The 22,160-nt window shown below is 47.3% G+C and overlaps 2 protein-coding genes and 1 non-coding gene across 6 annotated transcripts in view; 2 read left to right on the top strand and 1 right to left on the bottom strand.

Moving 5' to 3' along the window:
• Nucleotides 1-806: 806 nt before the first annotated feature.
• Nucleotides 807-5,429, top strand: RPL32 (ribosomal protein L32). Of its 2 annotated transcripts, none has more exons than XM_037050978.1 (4): nucleotides 807-888; nucleotides 2,100-2,200; nucleotides 2,856-3,037; nucleotides 5,228-5,429. In XM_037050978.1, the coding sequence occupies exons 2-4, from the start codon at nucleotides 2,105-2,107 to the stop codon at nucleotides 5,355-5,357; spliced, it is 408 nt and encodes a 135-aa protein (XP_036906873.1). In that variant the 5' UTR covers nucleotides 807-888; nucleotides 2,100-2,104; the 3' UTR covers nucleotides 5,358-5,429. The 2 variants fall into 2 exon arrangements, with proteins under 2 accessions (XP_036906873.1, XP_036906864.1); XM_037050969.1 differs by lacking the exon at nucleotides 807-888 and adding an exon at nucleotides 921-984.
• Nucleotides 1,889-2,028, top strand: LOC118991012 (small nucleolar RNA SNORA7). Its single transcript, XR_005067333.1, has one exon. It is a non-coding gene; the product is annotated as a small nucleolar RNA SNORA7 (small nucleolar RNA).
• Nucleotides 5,430-6,767: 1,338 nt separating the features above from the next.
• Nucleotides 6,768-22,160, bottom strand: part of CAND2 (cullin associated and neddylation dissociated 2 (putative)) — a 33,102-nt gene continuing 17,709 nt past the window's right edge. For all 3 annotated transcript variants that reach the window (XM_037050938.1, XM_037050958.1, XM_037050948.1), the window contains 6 exons: nucleotides 20,537-22,039; nucleotides 15,922-16,017; nucleotides 12,535-12,704; nucleotides 11,293-11,457; nucleotides 9,788-9,895; nucleotides 6,768-7,841 (listed from right to left, as the gene is read on the bottom strand). In XM_037050938.1, coding sequence (XP_036906833.1) covers nucleotides 7,614-7,841; nucleotides 9,788-9,895; nucleotides 11,293-11,457; nucleotides 12,535-12,704; nucleotides 15,922-16,017; nucleotides 20,537-22,039 — 2,270 coding nt within the window. In that variant the 3' untranslated portion in view covers nucleotides 6,768-7,613. The remainder of the gene's footprint in view (nucleotides 7,842-9,787; nucleotides 9,896-11,292; nucleotides 11,458-12,534; nucleotides 12,705-15,921; nucleotides 16,018-20,536; nucleotides 22,040-22,160) is intronic.

Here is a 22,160-nt window from a genome sequence, read left to right as displayed (position 1 = left end):
AACACTTGCTCTCCTCCCTTCTCACTTCTCTGCAGTTAAGAACACATCCAGTTTAGCTTGTTTCCATCTGGCCCCTGGAATTACTCCTATCAAGATCACTAATGACATCTTTATTGTGGAATCATGGGGCTTTTTTTCCCCTTGTGAAATCTGATTTTCACACTAATCTTAAAAAGCTAGGGAAAAAAAACCCAACCAAACAAACCAGTAACAACAATGAAAAACTTGGCAGTTTTATCTAATGGGTTACAAGTGTAGATTTTTTAAGTCAAACCTCACTTCCTACGTACGTAAAATGGGGAATATAATAGACCTACTTCGTAGAATTGTGAGACTACGTACGTAAAATGGGGAAAATAATAGACCTACTTCGTAGAATTGTGAGATTATTAAATCCAATTGAATTATAGCTATTATACATAGTCCCACGGCTATTTACAAATTCACATGAGGAATTATTAGGAAGTCTCTGTTTTGTTTCCTCCTGGCCACTACGAGGCGCACTTTGGCGCTAAAGAAACGAAGGCGAAAATAATCTAAAAGCTGGAGGTGGAGCGGCTGGAGCGGCTTCAACTTCTGGCGGAAGCGGGTGCTTCGACCAGGTCTTAGAAGGTAAGAAAGAATTCCAAATACATTCTACATATTCCCAAGAGCAGGTAGGAAAATTTTCAGGACTACTCCTGGATATTAATGTCTAAGAAAAAAGTAACTCTAGACTTTTTTCAGTATTATCTCTCTGACTATTATTTATTTTTTGAATGACCAAGAGCCGGAAGTGCTCTCCTTTTTCCTGCCAGGACCCAGAGGTCAAGTCGCACACACCTCGCGTGTCGGCTTCCTCTTTCTTCTTCGGCGCTGCCTACGGAGGTGGCAGCCATCTCTTACTTGGTGAGTTTTAATCACTGAACATCTGTGTCTGTGCGGTCTCCACTAAGCCTCATCGCCCCCTAGTGAGGAGGCCTGTCCTTCCAAGCAGTCGTGTCGGTGGGTATTGTCTTTGTTGCCTTGCTGGAGCCCGTATAGGAACGGAGCAAAGTGATCTGGCTGGTAATGGAGGTTCTCTTATTAGGGCCGCTTGCGCTCCTGCGGAGGTCGCCTGGGGTCAGCCCCCTTTGGTCCCAGACTGCCGAGGCTCCTCGGGACTTGGAGTGATCCGGGGGTTGCGGCCTCACTGGCCGGGCCTCAAATCGTCAGATTATTTCGACGATATCTGCCCACGTGGTATAGAAATAAAAAAAACCTGAACCTGTTGCCCGGCGCGCCCCTCTACTTGCTGGCCGTGGTTACTGCTGCGGCGGGAATGCCCCCCTCCCCGTACCCCCCAAAAACCGGTTCGGTTACCAGAAGTTCTGATAGGATCTCTGGGAGTTTGAAACTGTATTCTTGTCATTGAGGAAATCATGGCGCAGGGGTTGGGGGGTGAGCGTATGTCATTCACGGAGTACCTACTGTGTGCTAAACAAGGAAGTTGAAGGCTATAAAGAGAGCAAAGGCTGTAAAGAGGGCTATTGAGGACACCTTGAGAAAGGTAACATGAGCTCATGTGCAGGTATAGAAAGGTACGTTCAAAAACCCAGAGGCATTTTAGAGGTACATCTAGATGCACGTCTAGAGGTTTTTCTACTTAATGTTTCCTTTGGTCTGGGCATTACAGGTATTCAATGCGCGAGAGCATCTCCATTTTGACAGGTGCGAAAAGGAACTCCAGTTGGTGTAGTTTGTCAAAGTCCTAAATAACTAGAATGAAACTGGGCCACATGGGGGGTTCAGATACTTGGTGAAGTGGGATTTGCTGCCCCTTTGCAGGCCGAGAACCTTTGAGGTCCAGTTTGTGTTAAGTCAGCTATTGGCATTCTCTTTTGGCTGTTGAGTAAGTGAGGTGACTCCTAACCTCCCAGGATCGCGTCTGGAGAATGGCTAATATTCTTCCAGCTTCGGAGACAGGAGGGAAAACAAGCCTGGCAGAGGTACCCATTCCATTCCCCGCTTGCTCTGTAGCTGGTGATTGGAAGACACTCTGCAACAATGCTGAAGTTCTGGGTGAGGAACGCCTCCTTCTGGCACTGTTTTTTGTTTCACAGTATCTGTTTCTTTTGAAGGCACCATGGCAGCCCTCAGACCCCTCGTGAAACCCAAGATTGTCAAAAAGAGGACCAAGAAGTTCATTCGGCACCAGTCGGACCGTTATGTCAAAATTAAGGTATATGGTCCTGGGGTGGAAATGGAAACGTGTGATGGGATGAAGAAAAGGGTTCCTGAATTGGCTGCTGGATTTTTGACATCTCCTAGAGGAGTACCTTGGACAGACAAACCAACCAGTCTGGTTGGTGGAAAAGAGCTCACTTGTAATATAGAAACCCAGGCACTTATGGCAGTCAGCCTCTTGATGTGTAAATTGAAACTTAAATAACAAGGCACACTTGGACTTGGCTGTTCTGAGTATCTCGAGGCTTATATTTGTGTCATATTTCAGGTAGCCTTATGATGCTTTGAGAGCTAAATTATCCTTGTTTTATAGATGAAAAACCTGGGTCTTGAGTGCAGTATTGAAATCCACGCTCTTCATCTTGCTGTGTGCACAATCCCCTCGCGTTCCATTGGTGTGTGGTCTGCTTTTCCTTTCCTTAGGAGTGGTTATGGGTCTGTGTTCCTGGAGCACGAGAGTGTGTGTGTGTCTGTGTGCAGATACAGGAGCCTATTTTTCTTCAAAAAAAATATATAAGTAGTGAAATTCTGTTACCCAAAGACAACTACTGTTTGTCATGTTTTCTTTTCATTTGGTTCCTGTTTTTTCCTCCAGAAGGAAGAGTTGGCAGTCCGCACAGACACTAACCCACCTGTGTGTTTTCTTTCAGCGGAACTGGCGGAAACCCAGAGGCATTGACAATAGGGTGCGCAGAAGATTCAAGGGCCAGATATTGATGCCCAACATTGGTTATGGGAGCAACAAGAAAACAAAGCACATGCTGCCCAGTGGTTTTCGAAAGTTCCTGGTCCATAACGTCAAGGAGCTTGAAGTGCTGCTGATGTGCAACAAGTGAGTTGGATCCCGTCTGGGGGTTCCAATGTCAGAAGTGTGGATCTCTGAGCATTTCTGTGAGGGACTCCAGACCTCTCAGAATGCATTTGGGGACATTGTATATTGTCTTAGGAGCTTAGTGAATGCTTGTTGGGGACTTCAAAATGGGGGCAGGGGCTATGATTTGTCCTAAAAAGTTGTAGAGACCCAAGATCTGGAAAGAGAAGGACTTGCAGTCATGCCCAGAACACTGCTTTATGTGGGGGATAGCCTCAGACCTAAAGAGCACTTAAACTGGCCACATGCTTCTTCAGAATGCTGCAGTAATGGAGGGGTTGCTGTCTGATTTAGAGCTCAGTGTGATCAGGGTCGGGGAAAGAAGGCAGGCTGCAGACACAGGGTACTTAGACAAAGTTGTATAGGTGCAAGAGTGCGTGGAGGGGTTACAGTGTTGCTTTCATTATTTTAAGAAAGTCAGACACTTGGTGAGCTATTTGTGAGACTTTTTGGTTGGTTTAGGCCAAAACAAGGGCAGTGGTTGAGAAAAGATGGCTGATGGCAAGTGATGTAGACACAGCTGGTCGCATCTGTGTGTACAGGTTTACAAACGTCTTTAAGGTATAGCAATTGAAGACAATAATCAAAATGAAACCATTTTTGTTTGAGTTTCTAGGTTGGAGATTTAACCAGGCATTGAAATGCTGGAAATTTTCTGTAGAAAGGATGAGCACAGGGATTAATAATGGTAGATGCCCAAACTGCACTGAGTAGGTTGATAGAGGATTGTGACAGAACGATGCAGCCTTCCACACGTGGTGTAGCAAAAACGACTGTGCTGCAAATGCAGCATCAAGAGTCCGTAACTTTTAATCCAAAAGTTCCATTTCTGGGCCTTTGTCTTTAAATAATTAAAAAGAAGCCCTGGCTGGTGTAGCTCAGTGGATTGAGTGCAGGCCTGTGAACCAAAAGTCTTTAAAAACTAAATAATTAAAAAACAGGGAAGCTTTATAGGCTAATCATTGCAAGAGTAATTGAACAATTGTGAATATAGTTGGTGGGTGATAGGAGTGCAGCGCTGAATGGAATGTTACAGATTTAAAAATTGTCATGTGTGGAAACTGCCCAAGCAGCAGGGAAAGTCTTTAAAATATGTACAGTGTGGTTGTGGTCATTAAATAGAAATAGACAAGGACCTGAGATTTTTTTTAAAAAAAAAAGACAGTAATACAACTTAAGTCTTCTTGAAAACAAAGATTATGGAGACATTTTAAAATGTAGCTACTTTGAGCTTGAGTGGACTCCTTTATATAAAACAATTTTTTTATCCATTTTGCTCATCACACTGTTAAGCTATTTTCTTAACAGAGGTCTTTAAAAAGAACTATGTGTACCTATTGCCTTATTTGGTCAAACTCCTTCCAGTCTTCTCTTTTTTGCTGAAATCCTCCAGGGGTTATGCCTTTTCCTAATCCATCTTGTATGGATTCAGATCACCTCCCTGCTGAAAAGTGTCCATTAGACCAGTTATCAAATTGGGGGTGAGGCCAGCTCCTAGTGCACATGTGCTCAGGAAATGTTAGGTGTTCTCGCTGGGTGGCTTGCGGCAGTGTTACTGTTACCGTGGATTTTATCTGCAGCAGCTGAACAAGTAAGTGTTTATGGTCTGGATCAGGGACCCCTTGGATTAGTCACACCGTTGGAGTCTGCTCTGCTACTTGCAGTTCCAAAACTTTTCACAAGCAAGTCCAAGCTCCCTGAGAGTTGAGCGGATGGCTATAAAGACAGAATTTCTGAACATGGAGTCTGGGGCTGAGCCATCCTGGCCCTGTCCATTGCTGAATATGTGGTCTTGAAAATTCACTTCCACCTCTGGTCCTTGGCTTCCTTGTCCGTGATACAGAGGCAATACCAGGATTACAGGGCTACTGTGAGGAGTAAATAAGAGGGGACTGAGAGAGAGAGAGAGTGTGTGAGTGTGTGTGAGTGTGTGTGTGTGTGTGTGTGTGTGTGTGTGTGGCACCGGACACTTTAAGAGCCTTGGTAGTATCCTAGGATTTGGAATATGCAGATACTATAGCACCCTCTTCCCTCAGTGCTGTGGCTGCTCTGCAGGTGAAGTGGCCAAAGCCGTTGCTTCCCCAGTGGAACACACTGAACTATATGTTCTAGGCTGGCTTGCTCCTTACCTACTTACGGCTTTTCTTTCAGATCTTACTGTGCTGAGATTGCTCACAACGTCTCCTCAAAGAACCGCAAAGCCATTGTGGAAAGAGCAGCCCAGCTGGCCATCAGAGTCACCAATCCCAATGCCAGGCTGCGCAGTGAGGAAAATGAATAGACAGATTGTGTGCACATTGTATTTGTGTTAATAAAACCTTAAAATTCTGCCATCTGGCTTTTCCGCCCTTGATTTTACTTGCCAGTTTCTTTGACAGCTTGTCACAGAGATTGTTCTTTTGCCTGTTAATGCTCCAGAATCTGCCGCGTGGAAGGGATTTATAGAGGATACTTGATGCTTCTCCAGGCACTGGCCTCAATTGCCCAAACCAGCCGTGGTCTGTTCCAGCTGGGGGTAGGGAAGACTTGGCCCTTAGGCCAAGGTAGGTTCTGAGACCCTCAATTGAAGGACTTTGTATCTAATAGCAAGAAGTTGTTCTTAGCCTCACTTTAAAGTTGGATGACAGGTACCCTGTGTTGTTCTTGTGAAGATTGAGAAAACATGTAAAAGGATCCAGGCCACTTTCTTTCTTCCTTAAATTCTTCCTTGGTGCTAAAATAGCACTGTATAGCTTCTGTCCAAAAATATAACAGGATGACACACACATGCCTTTACATGTGGTCAGTCCTGGATGTTTGAGGATGGCTTTTAGTTTGCTGTATCTGAACTCCCCTGGCTTGCTGCTCCAGGCCTAATTTCCACGGGTGTGGGATTCTTAAGTGGTGATAATTGGGCCTATAATTGCTAGAAAGAAGCTTTTTTTTTTTTAATCCTCACTCAAGGACATGCCCATCAATTTAAGGCGGGGCTAGGGAGGGAGAGAATTGATTGGTTACCTCTTGTGTGTGCCCAACAGGGACCTAACTCACAACCCAGGCATGTGCCTCAATGGGGAATCAAACCAGCACTTTTTGGTTTACGGGATGATGCTCCAACTACCTGAGCCACACCAGCCAGGGCAAATCTAGCTGTTTTTAATTCTAAGGTTATGATGCTCCAAGAAATAGTGTTAAGTGGCAGTGTAGGTCACGTGGTATATGGCATGTGGTACTCCAGAGATCTTCAACCCTTTTCATCAGGGTGCACACACTAAAGCTAGCACATCAAAAAATGTTTTCTGCTCATCTGACAAAATACAGGCATAATTTTGATTCATTCATACTGGATGGCTATTGTGTTGGCTGTTGTCATTTTTATTTGATGATCTAGAGGAAAAGAGGTCAGTGTCTGACTAGGCAAAATCACTGCTCTAGTATAGACCAGAGTGAGGCAGGGTTTTTTTTTTGCCATCTGTCAACTGAGCCAGAAATAACACTGGTTAAAATTTTCTTGGTGTGCTAGCCATGCCTAGGCTTAAGCCTCTTAGTGTCAGCAGATAAAGTGTCTTTCTGACACGTTGACTGCCTCCTATTCAAGACCTTGTATGAAACATTAATTATTGGTCGCTTTCATTATTTCTTTAAACTGACGCGGGACGTGTGCTGATAGGTGGTGTGACTACTGACTAGAGGAATTGTGTAGAGAAAACAGTGGTAACTTAGGGTCTCTCCTTTATTAACCTGGGACAGCACAGAAAATTCTTTGGCCTGTTGCTTGATTTTGTATTCTTGATACTAAAAAGGACATGTTCAAAACCCTCCTTAGAAGGACACAAACCAACTGCTTACGCCTAGGTCGGGCGAGTGAAACATGGCTTGTACTGCCTGCTTTACTGTTTCTCGGTTTGCTGCGTAAGAGTTCTGAAATTGGAAAACCACGTTAGCTCTCATTCTCTACCCACATTCTTCCCCCTTGCAGGTAAATATTTCTGATTCATTCCTATCAATTAGAAATTTTTTTTTGAATTCTAAAATGTGAATAACTCAGAAGTATCTGAATTTTTAAGATGCTCAGCCGAAGTATTAATTTTTGATATGTTGGGTCACATGAATTGAAAACATGCGAGTGGTGTGACAAATCTGTGACACTAGTGGGAAGAAAGGCCAGCCTGCTGCCCCCTAACCTCTCACAGCTGTGAGCACAGAGTGTGTCTAAACTAAACACTAAGTATTTTGTGAGGCAGGGCCTCCCCAGCTTGAAGAAACCAGACAAACCAGTGTGAAAGGCTTGGAAGATTCTGCCCTATTGTTTTGAATGACTGTCCTGAGTTAAAGGGCCCAACTGTTGGCAGCCTTACAGCTTCAGGTTGGGGGCCAGTGAGTCAGGGTCCCTGGGGAAGGCACTGTAAGCCCCACACAGGAACAGGGGGCCCCCAGGGAAATGCAAGTTTGTAAGTAAAAGCCAGTGGCCTTAGGTGGTGGGAAAGTGAGTCTGAGCCTTTGGCTTAAGTGGGCCCCCTGCCCTTGAGTAAGGGCCCATACAGCAGCTGGGGTAGGACTAGCTGAGCTCCATTGAGTCTGTGCCGGGGGCTGAAGCAGAATCCTTCTGGATGCTTTCAAAGAGGGCAGCAAGTTCGGGGTTGGATCTGATTTGGGAAGAGAAGTCAGCCATGATGGGGCTTTTCCCCACCTCTGGTATGGTCAGCAAGGCGGCCACTGCTCTCATGGCAGAGCGCTTCAGTTCGTCTTGCTTCTCAAACTCCTGCTTCACAGAACCAGCCTTGACCTACAGTGGGAAACAACCACCAGCCGTCCTTTACTGAGCCAGTCCCTGCACCACACCCTCCCCCGCTGCCTCTCCACCACCCACGGCACGCTGGCACGCTGTCCTGCTTTGCAGTTTCCTGTGGTTCCAGCCTCCTGGTGGTTCTTCCACCTCTGGGCTTTTACACTGGCTAACTTCCCTTTGTCATTCAAGTCAGCTTCAAAGTCACCTAAAGGGCCTCTGAGCAACCAATCTAAGTTATCTTCTTGATAATACGGTGACGGTTGCTTTAAAGGGTTCATTTAATCTCCTTCCCCTATTAGAAGTATTAGGCTATCTCTTTACTGTGATTAAAACAGACTCGTACCATAGGACTTAAATGAATGGATTACTGTGACAGTCCTCTGGCCAGGCATCATAGTCCATTCTGCAGATGGCAGGTGGCAGAGCACACACCCACAGTGCCTTGCCTCATCGCCCGCCGCCCCCCCCCCCCCTTACGCAGAATCTCAGGAACTCCCCCACTGCTGATGGAATAAAGGCCCTCCTTGACTTATGCCAGACAACATTAGTTCCTTCCCCCTAAAGAATCTGTGATGGTTAAGAGCTTGGTATTGGGGTTGGACAGTCCGGGGTTCAAAAGGCTCTGCCCCTGAGAGCCGTGACTTCAGGTAGTTGTCACCTTTTTGCCCCTCACTTCCCAAACTAATTAAGAGCCTCCCCTTACAGGGCTACTATGAGAACTACATGGCTGCCCAACTCTTCTCTAAAACCCAGGGGCCAGATGGGCTTTTGGGGGGGTTTAAAAGTGATAACATGCAGATAATATGGGTGTGGTACAATACCCTGTAATCAGAAACACTAATGTTTCCCCTACTATGTTTATTAAAATGTAAGAATATTATGAATATCACGAAAACGGAAATAGAGCCATAAACAGCCTCGTGCCAGTCCAAGTTAAGTTCTGGTGCCAAATAAGTAACTAAAATCTTTGAGCTTGCAGAGCTTCATAGGACTCAGAATTGTGGATGAGGCACCGGGGACATGTGACAAGCTTTCATCCCTATGCGACAAATTGCGCCATTTGCAAGCTCCTTCCTGCGCACTGGGACTTTCTCCATCTCTACTGTTCAAAGAAAACCAGAAATGTTTGGCCACTGAGCCTGTCAAGGGTTCAATGGCCCTGAAGAACCACTGTTTTCTTTGACTTCATACTAAGTATATGTTAAACATAAAAACTTACAAAGTAGGTTTCTATTAATAAATTACCAATTTTATCTGTTTTATCCACATGAGATTTCATTTCTTTTTTTTTTGGGGGGGGAGGTTTTGCTACTTGGAAATTATTGCCATATGGGTATCTCTGCTCTTTGGGCTCCAATCTAAAATACTCTGCCCTCTTTAACTATTTTTTTTACCGTTCTAAAACCCAAATTAGTTCTTTCAACAGCTATTTACTAGGTACCCCTTAGGTGTGCCAGGCTCTGTTCTCAACCCTGCAGGTTTCCGTGAGGCCCCAGATCCCTCCTGTGGACCCCTGAGCACTCCAGCCTAACAGCAACTCTGCCCCATGTCCATCAATCAGTCAGTCAATAATTTCTAAGAGTCTGCCTCAGTTTCCCAATTAGGACATGAGATGAGAGAGCCCATGTTTGACGTTGCATCCCTAGTACAAAGCCTAGCACCCAGGAAATATTTAATAAATGACACAGACAGAGCTGTGTTTGAATCCCAGCTCCACAATTCACTAGCTATGTAGCCTCAGCCAACTTCACCTCTCCTAACTTCTGTTCCCCTGTGTATACAATGCTTAAGAAGTAACCAGAAGTACTTTAGAGGAGGAGGAGGATGATGAAAATAAGCACTTCTCATGCCACCAGTACCGCAGAAGGTTCTTAACTGGGCATCTAACTATGATCCATCTGCAGAGGACCCATAAGTGTGCACAGGGCTGGGCAGTGGCTTACTTTGGCGATGCAGGTGGCCCTGAGTGGCTCAATGAGCCGATCCACCCTCTGCAGAACAGGTGCAGGACACAGGGTAGCCAATCGAGCGAGCATGATGAAGGTCAGCATCTGCCCAGGAGGAAGGAGACGGAGTTCTTGGTGAAATGGACCAGGGCCAAAAGAAGCAAGCCCTGGGGAAGAGCAGAGACTCTGGAGCCAGCACCTGGAGCTCAGGTCCAAACTCCAGCACTAATTCCCGCTCAGGTCCCTGTCAGAGTCTGGTAACACCAACTATGCCAACTGCGCTTGGTTGTCCTGAAGAAACTCGGATCAGAAGAGGCATCAGGGAGGGTGTAGTCCTCAAGCTGAGATGCCTGCTGTGCCAGGCAGGTACTGTCCATGAGTGAAGGGCCAAGAGGGGAACTGGGAAGGAGTCGGAGTCCACATCCCAGATAGCAGCCATGCAGCTCCTGTGGCCAGGTGGGAATGTGGCCCAGGCTTGATGGACTCTTTTCAAAAGAAACCCCAATTCTCATGTAAAAATCTCTCAATTTTTAAATGTTGGCACTTGATTTAAACAAAAACAAAAAATTATGTGAGCCAACTACACATATCTATAGGCTGGATCCAGCCTACAGGAGAAATAATGGTGACCTCTTTTGAAAATGGTAAAATCCCTACAAATGATAACACAGCATAATGGATGGCTGTTTGACATCAATATGCCCACCAGCGATCTTCCATGCCCCGTCCCCACACGCTCCACAGCAAAGGAAGAAGGCAGGGAGGGGGGTGGTAAGAGCAATAAAGAGCATGGCGTTAGATGTCATGAGCTATGACCCAAAGCTCCTCCACTTCCCGCCTTGTGCCCTTGAACTAGCCAGGTCTCGGGTTTCTCCCCTGTAAACTGGGCATCTACACCCACTCTCCAAAGGTTAATGTGAAGGCTTAATGAGATAATTGTAGGTTGCTCAGTCGATGTCCCACCCACCCTCCTCGGCCTGGACACAACTCAAGCAAGGGAAAAGCCATTTAAAAATAACTCGCTTTTATCACTCAGTGGGCCTTGGCCATCTTTCACATCCGCCCACAGAAACCCAGCTCCTTATTTTTAATGCTGCTAGGATTCCATGACTGGAGGTGCCCAGTTTATGGAGTCAGTTCTTCGTAAGTGGACTTGCAGGTAGCTTCAGGTAGCTGCCAGATTTTCCCAATTCCAAGAAATCAGTGAAGAACAACCTTGAATAGAAAACTCTGAACATGTGCAGGAGTCAGTCAAGCTCACAGATACTGAACTGCTGAGTCAATGGGTGTGTCTGGGAATTCTAAATTTTTCCAGTTATTGCCAAGCCATCCTCCAAACAGCTTGCCAGTATAAATCCCACCAAAGATGTTTGAAAACATACAGCTGTTTTCATGGGGTTTCCTGGGGTAGGGAATGGGGACAAACAAGCAGTAGGCCCACTGGCACCTGCCTGTCCCCTTGATATGTGGTGGCCGTGAGTCAGGTAGGGGACTCGTCCTACCCGGATGTCATAGTGGTCCTTCAGGCCGTCCTCCACGTGGTTCAGGAACTCGCAGATGTCCAGCTGGCCCAGACAGCTCTCAAGCAATGAGTACATGCATTCGAAGGCTGCCTTCCGCACATCCAGCCCATCGTCCACTGTGTGTTTAAAGGGCCCCATCTCCACCTGCAGGAGGGAAGGTTGGCAGATTAGGGGATGTGAACCCAGAGTGCAGGAACACCTCTCCTACTTCCTGCTGCGTGCCCCACATCTGCTGTTCAGTGCTGTGTCTCCTGTCTTACACTCTCAAGACTGTATGCCTCTGCTTAGCCTGCAATGCCCTCTGGGGATGACCATAAGAATTATCATTATTATAATCTCCTGAGCAGTTGTGATGTGCCAGGCACTGTGCTGAGTGCTTGACAGATGACATTTCACGCAAGCATCACAATGGCTCTAGGAAGCCAGCGTTACTATTAACTGCATTTACCATAGGAGGAAGCTAAGGCTCGAGAAGTTAAGTTGCCTAAGGACACATAACTAATAAATGGCTGAATCAGACTTAAAAACCCAGATCTCTCTGGACCTTTCAACCATGGGGCTCTGCTCTTAACGGTAAGCTCTTCTCATCCCTCCAAGTCCAGTTCAAATGTCCCTCTGTTGGGAAACTTTCCTAACCCCTCTAAACAGTCATTTCTTCCTCAGGGATGCCACATAGTTCAGCCCTTTTTAGCCCATTGTGCGATGATGATTTATATCCATTAAGTTCCCTTTAAATTCTTACTTCACCAATTGGCCTCTAAATTAATTACATAATCAGTACAGTGGGTGTCTCTCTACTTCAGTAGGCCATGAGCTCCCTGGTGCAGAAACCCTGTCTGGTCCAGCTCTGAATCCTGGTGCTCAGACAGAGGGCTGGCGCTCCACAAACTCCCGCTGAATGCTGAATGATAACAAGAGTCACCAACACCCACTGACTGCCAACCGTGTGCTGGGAGCAGTGTTGAGCACCTGCAGGATTTCACTCAGTGAATGGTCTCTACAGCTCCATGCTGCAGATATGACTATTTTGCTCACTTTGCCTGTGAGGAGAAACTGAGGCTCAGTGTGGATCAGGTTGCCCTGGCAGGGTCACACAGCTGGGAAGTGGAAGGGCAGGGCTTGACCACTTCAGATCATGGGACTGGCTGTCTGACAAGCCGGAACCTAATCCTTACCTCGGTCTGGCCCAAGCTCTGCCACTCCGTTCTCTCCCAGACTCACCTCTCGGATGAGGTCCCGGCGGATCTTTGTCTCCTGGTAGAGGAGGGGCAGGATGTTGTGCAGCCGGTCCCGGACCAACAAGGGCTTGTTGTGCACGGCTGAGTTGAAGAAAGTCAGAGTGGCCCGGCGCACATTCAGGTCTGGGTCCTGCAGGCTCTCCATGAACTCTCCTGGCAGGAAGATGAGAGGGGGTGAGGGACAACACAGGCAAGACGGCACACTGCCCCCACCCCCATCTCCATTGTTGGGTTCATGTGAGGTATGCCAGCTAGCCTGAATGGGGGTGAACATATTCCAAGCATCTATTCTATACCATGTCCAGCAAGCCTTCAAAGTCCAGACAAGAATGTGGACTTGAGTCTGGCCTGGGTTCAAATCCATACTGTACCATTTCCTAACTCAGACCTTTGAGAGCCCTGATGTCCTCATCTGTAAAATAGGGCTAATAACAGAATCTATCCCATAGCTCTGCATTTATAGTTTAAAATGTGGTTGTATATAAAGCTCTCAGCAGAGAGCTCAGCAGAAAGCAAAGATCCTACAAATGTTAACTTGATATTATTATAGATGAGGCTCCTGAAGATCAGAGAAATGCAGAAACTTAGACATAGTCACACAGCACCTCTCTGAGTATACCTTTCTGTATAAATTAGAATTCTCAATAACTGTGTTAATGTTTTACTCAATAAATCAACAAAATCAAGAATTGGGGGGTCCCTAAAAAAAGACAACCTAACTATATTTTAAATGATTAACATAACCACCCAGGTTATAAAGGAAAAAACAACTCACCCAATAACTTCCAAATAAAGAATTCTGACTACATGCCCCCAGACTAAAGACAAAATAATTATAAACAAACACTGAATAAACAAACATAAAGGTTAGCAATTCTCAGGCTACTTCCTGTATATTCCAACATGTAGTGAATAAATATCTTGTCAATAACAGGAGCTGGGTTGCTCCTGTAGGAGAAGGGTGTACGAGAAGGGGGAAGGCTGGAATGAACACCGTGGTGCTGCATAGCAACGGGACCCAACACAGGGATGGATGTGTGTCTGTCTGTGTACGTACATCCGTCTGCTGAGACAGTGGCACCCCAGTAACCATGAGCATACACAGTGTCCAGATCTGGGGTTCTAAATACCATCCTCCACTGAAAGGAATCTGGGCTCCTTGAATTAGCAGCTAATGGTAGGGCTGGGGCAACGCAGATGGGGCTGAAACATCTTACTGAGCCAAACTGTAGGCTCAGAGAATGTTGGAAACATGTCAGTGAACGTGGGAGCCAGCTAAAAATCTGAGACAGCAACGGGAGAATTGAGAATTGAGTCTTGAGAATCAAAATAAATAAAGACGGTAACAGATTATGACCCACTGAATGAAACAGGACACTATGAGTCTATAATGGTATGAATAAATCAATGAATAAATAAATAAATGAGGGAGCAGAAAAAGTTCTTTCTGCAAATGGAATGCAAACTAATAAATCTGGAAGGAATGTTGGAATGAGAAAGCTGTCGTTTGGCAACTGTCAGTAATCACTGATTCAGGCAAGAAACCACCATGGATTCAAAACACAGTAGGCAAAAATTTGATAAGGAAGAAAATATTTCAATAGACTAAAAACTACTTATTTGTTTGAAAGGAAAAAGTAACTTTAGAGTGAAGAAACCTGGAAGTCGCCACCCAAATGAGGTGATGGGAGTTACTGTCACCAGAATTCAGGCAAACTGCCATCCCGAGCCTCCTGATGCCGTGCAAGGGGAGACAGTCTCCCAGCAGAGTGGGATTCCAACCCAGGGCTGGCAGCCCTGGGCCCCTTCAACTGTGCCATGCTGGCTGCTGAGATCCCCACTCTCTGTGAGAACACAGCTGTGGGGAACCAGCAAGACCTGAGTTCGGTCTACTGTCTGGGCCTCAGTTTCCTTATCTATAACATGGGGCCACACCTACACATCCACACTGGGAGCAGTGAGAATTAGTTGTGATGAGATATATTAAAGAACCTAGAAACATACCTGATATACGGTTGGAGCTCAAACACTGATTCCAACATATAACAACAAAAACCTGTCCTGGCTGGTGTAGCTCAGTGGATTGAGCGCAGGCTGTGAACGAAAGGGTTGCCAGTTCAATTCCCAGTCAGGGCACATGCCTGGGTTGCAGGCCAGGTCCCCAGCAGGGGCCATGTAGGAGGCAACCACACATTGATGTTTCTCTAACTCCCTCCCTTTCCCTGTATAAAAATAAATAAAATCTTTTTTTAAAAAAGATTTTATTTATTTATATATCTTTAGAGGGGAAGGAGAGAGGGAGAGAAACATCAATGTATGGTTGCCTTTTGTGCGTCCCCTGCTGGTAGTTAGCCTGCAAGGAACCAGCCTGCAACCCAGGCATGTGCCCTGACTGGGAATCGAACCACGATCCTCTGGTTCACAGGCCCGCGCTCAATCCACTGAGCTACACCAGCCAGGGCAAAATAAATAAAATCTTAAAAAAAAAAAACAAAAAACACCCAGTTAGAGGCCCCAGGGGGTACCAGCCATTGGCAGCTCAGGCAAGACAGAGAAAAACAGGGCTGGGGGGAGTGTGTGCCTGCTGGATCAGAACACAGGATAAAGTTGCTGCTGGTGATGTTGCTGTAGCTTCTGAACATGTTCTCCAGTTCAGAGAGTGGTCATATCTGCTGACCCCTTGGTTTCACACAATGGTGCCACAGCAGGTAGAGATCAGCACCCCCGTTTTATGGCTGAGGATGAGATAATTCATCCACACTCAAACAGCCAGGGAGTGGCAGAGTCAGATTTGAACCCAAGGTTGGAAGACTCCGGAACCTCTCCACAGTCCACTAGGTCGCGCTGCCTGAAAGAGGAGAGCCAGCCTCCAGTGCCATCCAGTTAAAAGCCCACAGGCCTGGAGCTCTGAAGAAGTGAGCCTGGTCCTGCAGAAGTCCAAAGGCCCCTCAGACGGGGGACAAGTCACAGAGCCACTCTCCCCTGCTCTGGTGCAGCCCTGCCAAGCTTGGTGCCACTGAAGCCAATGCATTTGAGTTTTGGTATTTTTCCACTTCAGGGTGTACTTTTCCCCTTGATTATACATGGTGTTTCCCAAACCTTAGAACTGCAGATTTTTTGTGTCCCCATTTTACAGATCAGGAAACTGAGGCTCAGACGTGAGAAGGGGCATACTTGGCTCACCCAGCAGCAGCTCAGTGGATGCGCAGAGTTTTAAACCCAGGGCCTCTGTTGTCATGGGGATGAGGTGGCCTCCCAGGCCCCCAACTCCATTCCATTAATATGCAAGAGAAATCAGCCCAAACTCAAGGGCTACGAAGGGGATTGAATGGGACAGGGGAGGTGGGAGCAAAGGGTACGCTCTGCTCACCGATGAAGCTCTTCAGGAGGGGGTCAATGGGATGGGGCTGGTCCGAGATCAAGAACTTGACCGCTGTGATGACAGTGCTCCGGGTGTGCGGTTGACCTGCAGGAGAAGAGGCAGTGCTCGATGAGGGGCGGGGCCAGTCCTATAGGGAAGAAGGTGCCCAAACTCTCCTCTGCCTCCATGGAAGGCAGAAATGTACCCCCTCCACACTTGAAACTCTCCCCAGTCTTTGAAGTCAATGCTACCATTTCCCCTGGCAGCCTAGAATCTTCCCCAAGTTTTTCCTGCTGCAGCTGAGAGAGTAAAACTGTCGGACTGCAGGTAACCACACTGCAACATATCAATGGAGAACCAAGGACTCGAGAACTAAGAACCCAACCCAAAGAAAGATCTTTCTTTACTCAGGCCTTGGGACTGCATTCTATTTTCCAGACACATTATTTCAATTACTCCACAGGACTGTCCTATTAATTGGCTGATACTAATATATAATTTAAATGACTAATAAAATTATTAATCTCTATTTTATGAAAGAAAGAGAAACCCAGAAAAGTTAAGTTCACATCTAAAGCTGGAGAGCAGATCCAGAGGCCAACAGCTGATTCTGAGCCTTGGCTGGGCTCTCGTCCTCAGCCCTGAATTCTCCAGGCAGGGGGCAGGCGTACTTCAGGAAGCTGAAGACCTGGGGGACTGCAACAGAATTCAGAGAATCTCCAAAGTCTGGGAATAAAGAACTCACTTAGTTTTGCCTTTCTGCTTGCTTTCTGAGTGGAGAAGCTGAATAAGGGAGGGAAATACATTTCCCATTGCATGAAAGAAATAAATCAGCAGCTTCTCCACGTGCTTCTCAAACCCCTCTCTAAACTGTTCACATTCTAGTGGCATGTTTTGCAGAAACAGAAACAAAAATCCTAAAATTTGTATTGAACCAGAGAAGACCTCAAATAGGCAAAACCCTCACAAGAAAGAAGAACAAAGCAAGAGGCATCGCGCTTCCTGGTTTCCAGGTACAATCATCAAAACTGCACGAGGCTGGTGTGAAACAGACACACAGGACAACGGAACGGAATTGAGAACGCAGATATAAATACTGGCACGTATGGTCAACTAATATTTGACAAGGGAGCCAAGAATACTCAGCAGGGAAAAGACAGTCCCTTCAATATATGGTGCTGGGAAAACTGCAAAATCACATGTAAAAGAAGGAAACTAGACCCCTACCTTACACCACTCACACAAATTGATGCAAGATGGATTAAAGACTTATATGTAAGAACTGAAACCATAAAACTCCTAGAAGAAAGCACAGGAATAAAGCTCCCCAACATGGGTCTTGGTCGTGGCATTTCGGATATGACGCCTGAAACACAAGCAACAAAATAAAAACAAGTGGGACTACATCAGACTAAAAAGCTTCTGCACAGCAAAAGAAACCAACAACCAAATGAGTGGGAAAAACATTGGCACACCATGACATGGACTTAATAGCCAAAATATTTAGAGAACTCATACAACTCAACAGTAAATAATAAATAATGCAATTTAAAAATGGGCACAGGACCTGAACAAACATTTTTTCAAAGAAGATACTTGACAGGCCAACAGGTACATGAAAAGGCACTTGACAGCACTAAGCATCAGGTAAATGCAAATCAAAACACAACATGCTATCACCCCACACCTGTCGGAACGGCTGTCCTAGGAAACGGTAGCCGCGACGTGGAGAAAAGGGAGTACTTGTGCACTGTTGGTGGGCGTGCAGTAACACAAACTGCTGCAGCCACTATAGAAAACAGTACAGAGGTTGCTCAAAAAATTAAAAATTGTATTGCCATATGATCTAGGGATCCCATTTATGGGTGTACATCTGAAGAAAACGCAAGAATCTTAGGGAGCTCCCTGCACTCCCATTCACTTCAGCAATAATGCTAAAGGCACGGGAACAACCTAAGCGCCCATCAAAAATGGATGGATAAAGAGAACGTGACACACACACACAGGGATACTAATCAGCCACAAAAAGGAAGTCCTGCCATTTGCCACAACATGATGGCTCTTGAGGGCATTATGCTATGTGAAATAAGAGAAAGACAAATACCATATGATCCCATATGTGTTATCTTAAAAAAAAACCAAACTGATAGAAACAGAGATCAGATTTGTAGTTCCCGGAGATGGGGGTGCAGGTGGGAGAAAGGAGTGAAGGTGATCAAAAAGATACAGACTTCCAGGGAGAAGACAAGTAATTCCCGCAAAGTAATGCACAGCACGATGACTGTAGCTAACGATACTGTTTTATAGATTTGACAGTTGCTAAGAGAGTAGTTTTTTTTTTCTTTAAAGATTTTATTTATTCATTTTTAGAGAGAGGAGAAGGGAGGGAGAAAGAGAGGGAGAGAAACATCCATTGGTTGCCTCTTACACACCCTGAACCTACTGGCGCACACTGGTCAGGGCTGAGTAGATCTTAAAAGTCCTCATTACAAGGATAAAAAGTTTGTAATTATGAGAGTTGATGGATGTTAACTGAACTTACTGTGGTAATCATTTTACAACATACATATACATCAAATCATGTTATACTTCTTAAACTAATACGATGTTATATGTCAATTATATTTCAGTAAAACTAAAAAAAAAGAACCAAATAGATGAACAGCTTACTTTTCTCCACCTCCCACTGCCAACCACCTGCCAGCATAACAGTAAATGGGTTAAGGCTGTTTCATTTACAAACTTTATGCTGGTGACTCAGGAGAAAGTTTACAATTTGGGGCAAGGGTATGTGTGAGTGAATGAGTTACTCAATTTAGTCTTTTTCCCTCATTCTCTTTCTATCATGACAAGCCCCTAAGAAGGGGTGGCTGGTAAAGATATGCAAATAGAGGGGGATTAAGTAAATTTAAAATATGACAAAATGAGCCCGGCTAGCATAGCTCAGTGGATTGAGCGTGGGCCTGTGAACCAAAGGATCATGGTTTGATTCCCAGTCAGGGCACATGCCTGGGTTGCAGGCCGGTTCCCAGCAGGGGACACATGAGAGGCAACCACACATTGATGTTTCTCCCCCTCTCTCCTTCCCTTCCCCTCTAATGATAAATAAACAAAATCTTTTTTAAAAATGAGGACAGGAAGGGAAGTGAGATGGAGAATACAGTGAGGGGCACGCAGAGAGAGGCCACTGGGAAGTCCCATGAACTTGCCAGAAGCAGGCCACCAATTTGGCTCTAACCTTCCTTCCTCAAAGTCAGTGATAAAAAGGACATATAACTGGTTAGCTGGTTCAACCATATTTGTGAGGCAGAAATCAGAGCTTAGAAAAGGCAGGGCTCCCTGGCTGGGTAGTTCAGTTGGTTGGAGCACCATCTTAATACACCAAGGTTGTGGTTTCAATCCCTGGTCAGGGCACATACAGAAATCAACCAATTAATGCATAAATGAGTGGAATAGCAAATCGATGTTTCTGTCTTTCTCTTCCCCTCTCTCTCTAAAATCAATAACTAAAAATTTAAAAAAGAAAAGAAGAAAAACCAGGACTGCACCTCATCCTAACTTGCCTCTTAAGGGTCCTCATGAGGAGCCCTGTGAGTGTAACAGGGGACGTCCTCTGGGAAGGTTCTTCCCACTCATACAGGGGTGAGGGCCACAGATCTGCTTCTCATAAACCCAGCAACCCAGCAAGGGCTTACCAGGGTCACCAGCATAGCAATGGCAGCAGTTACTCAGTGTTGCTTGGGTACCACACACCATACAAAGCCCTCACCTGCATTGTATGAACTGATCCCACTGATCAGTATATACCCACTGATTCTATCAGGAGAACAGCTGACCAGCTCCAGTCCTGGAAGCCTTTTGTTCTAGGGGCCCAAATAGCTCTAGAAGTACACCTGTGTTTTCTTCCTGCCTGAGCCGTGGAACACCTTGATGTGCCCTGTTCTGACCACACGCAAGCTGACCCCTGGTTCCTGCCCTGTCCTCCCCACACCTCAGGGCATGGCATCCAATCTTGTCTACATTTCCATTTGCTCCTGGCTCAAGCTAGCCCAAAAGAGCTGTACTCTGCTGGCTGCTGTTTCTGGCCCTTCAGAGAATTACTTTTATCAACCTCCGTCTAGAGCAGAGGTGGTGAACACAAGGCCCATGGGCTGAATCTGGCCCTCCACCTTGTTTTATCCGGCCCGGCACCTTGTTTCTACCTGGCAACGGCGCAGAGCTCCTTGACCCTAGTTAAGGAGTAGTTACACTTACACAGTCCTAAAGTTACACTTGGTCCTTTGAAGGCAACCGCGAGGCTGATGTGGCCCCCGATGAAAATGAGTTTGACACCCCTGCTAGAGCGTAAAGCTGCTGCCCACCCCAAGGATTATGAAAGTGGCATCATGAAATATTTCTTTGCTGAAGACCAGGGATTCTGTCTCCTCCGTCCCAGACAGCCCCACAGGAGGAGGTCTGAAAGTCTCAGAACAGGGTTTGGAAATGGCTCCTGTGCCTTCATCTTACACACGCCTCTCAGACCCAATCACCGGGAACTGGCTTACTTTGTGTGGGATGCTCAGACACTCGCGGCAAACTGCCCACTAAAGATCTGGGCTGCCCCTGCCCAGGCCTGTGCCCCTACCTGCAGCAAGTTGCTTCTGGAAGCGGGGCAGAAGGAACGGGGGGTTCGCGAGGACAAGCTTCCCGAGGCACTCAGCCACTACCCCCCGGGTGCCCTCCTCAGCACCCTCACAGCGCTGGAATAGCAAGGCCCAGATGTCCTCGGCGTAGGGCTTCAAGCTGTCGGGCTGGGCTGCCCCCAGTGCCTCCCTGAGCGAGTGTAGCAGCAGATACTGCCGCCGGGGCTCGGCCTCAATCTGTCTCAGCAGGAAGGGCAGAAAGTCAGGCAGGTTCCCAGCGCCCACACGGCCTAGGGCATAGGAGGCTGCTGTCCTCACGTCCTCACTGGGTGACCCCAAGGCTTCCAGGAGCACTGTCTTCAGCTCCCGCTGGGGTCCAGGCCCAGCCACCTGGCCCACCTCTGCCAGTGACAAGAATGCCAGGACCTTGACCCCTGTGCTGGAGTTGGGTGACCTGGCATCACAGACCAGGCGTTTTGCTGTGCCTGCTGCCTCCTGGGGACAGGCAGCTGTGAGGGCTGCGACACATCGAGCCAGCGAGTGAAACACCTGCTTGTGCAGGCTTGGCCCACTGTCCACTGCCTGGTCATACACAGGAGCAGTGAGCAGGCCCATGAGCTTGGCGTAGTCCACGCACGGGGGCCGGGTCCCCACCAGGGCCTGCAGGAAGCCCTGGGCAGCTGCCAGCACACTTGCTGGCAACAGGGGTGAGCGCAGCAAATGCAGCAGCTCTGAGAGCACAGGGCCGCTGACCTCAGCCAAAGAGGTTGGCTGGGCCTGGGTCACCGTGGTGAGAAAGTCCACAGCTAGCTGGGCCACATGCATGTCACTCTCGCTGACCAGGGCAGGCAGCTCCGCCAACACAATCCGCACAGCGGATGGAGGGAGGTTGAGTCCCTGGCTCTGAGCCAGGGCGTCCAGGGCAGCCAGTGTGGCCAGCCGCAGCGCCCGTTGGTTCTTGCGCAGGAATGAGGCCAGTATGGGCAATGACTCGGCCAGAATGGGCCGCAGGTCAAGCTGCAGCGGGGACATAGCCACAAGTGTCAGGGCCTTGACGGCAGGCAGCCGGGTGATCTCGTTCCGCAGGCGGTCCAAGAGGAGCAATAGCGATGGCTCCAGGTCATTCCCCAACCGATCACCCAGGTGGCCCACAAGGTGGCCCATACAAGAGATGGCCCGTTCCTTCACCTCCTGGTCTAGGTCGGTGGCACGGAGCCGTGCCAGGGTGGCTGCAGACATCTCTCCAATGTATGGCTTGGGGTCCAGCATCCGAGGCCTGCCCAGAGGCCACAGGGCACGCACCAGCTCCTGTAGCACCAGCAGGGCCTCAGCCGCAATTTTGTAGAAAGGGTCAGACACACAGGCCATTACAGGTGGCAGGAGGGTGGACAGGTGTGGGTGGAAGGCCTCAGCAGGCTCTGTGCCCAGCAGCCCCTGCAGGAAGGCCAGGGAATCCATCCGGATGGTGGAGGAGCTGGAGCGGTCTGCCAGCGAGAAGATGATGCCTGCAGGGGTAGTGCGAAGGTTATAGGCCACAGACCCTGGCCCCACAAAGCCCTCCCTGGATGTGAGGGTAGAACACCCACTGGTGTCTGAGCTGGATCTGAGCACCCGGGCTCTTATGCA

This window comes from Sturnira hondurensis, unplaced genomic scaffold (genome assembly GCF_014824575.4).
Source record: "Sturnira hondurensis isolate 20B ecotype Veracruz unplaced genomic scaffold, ASM1482457v3 Scaffold0000867, whole genome shotgun sequence".
Lineage (NCBI taxonomy): Eukaryota > Metazoa > Chordata > Mammalia > Chiroptera > Phyllostomidae > Sturnira > Sturnira hondurensis.
This window is presented reverse-complemented; position numbering and strand designations above follow the sequence as displayed.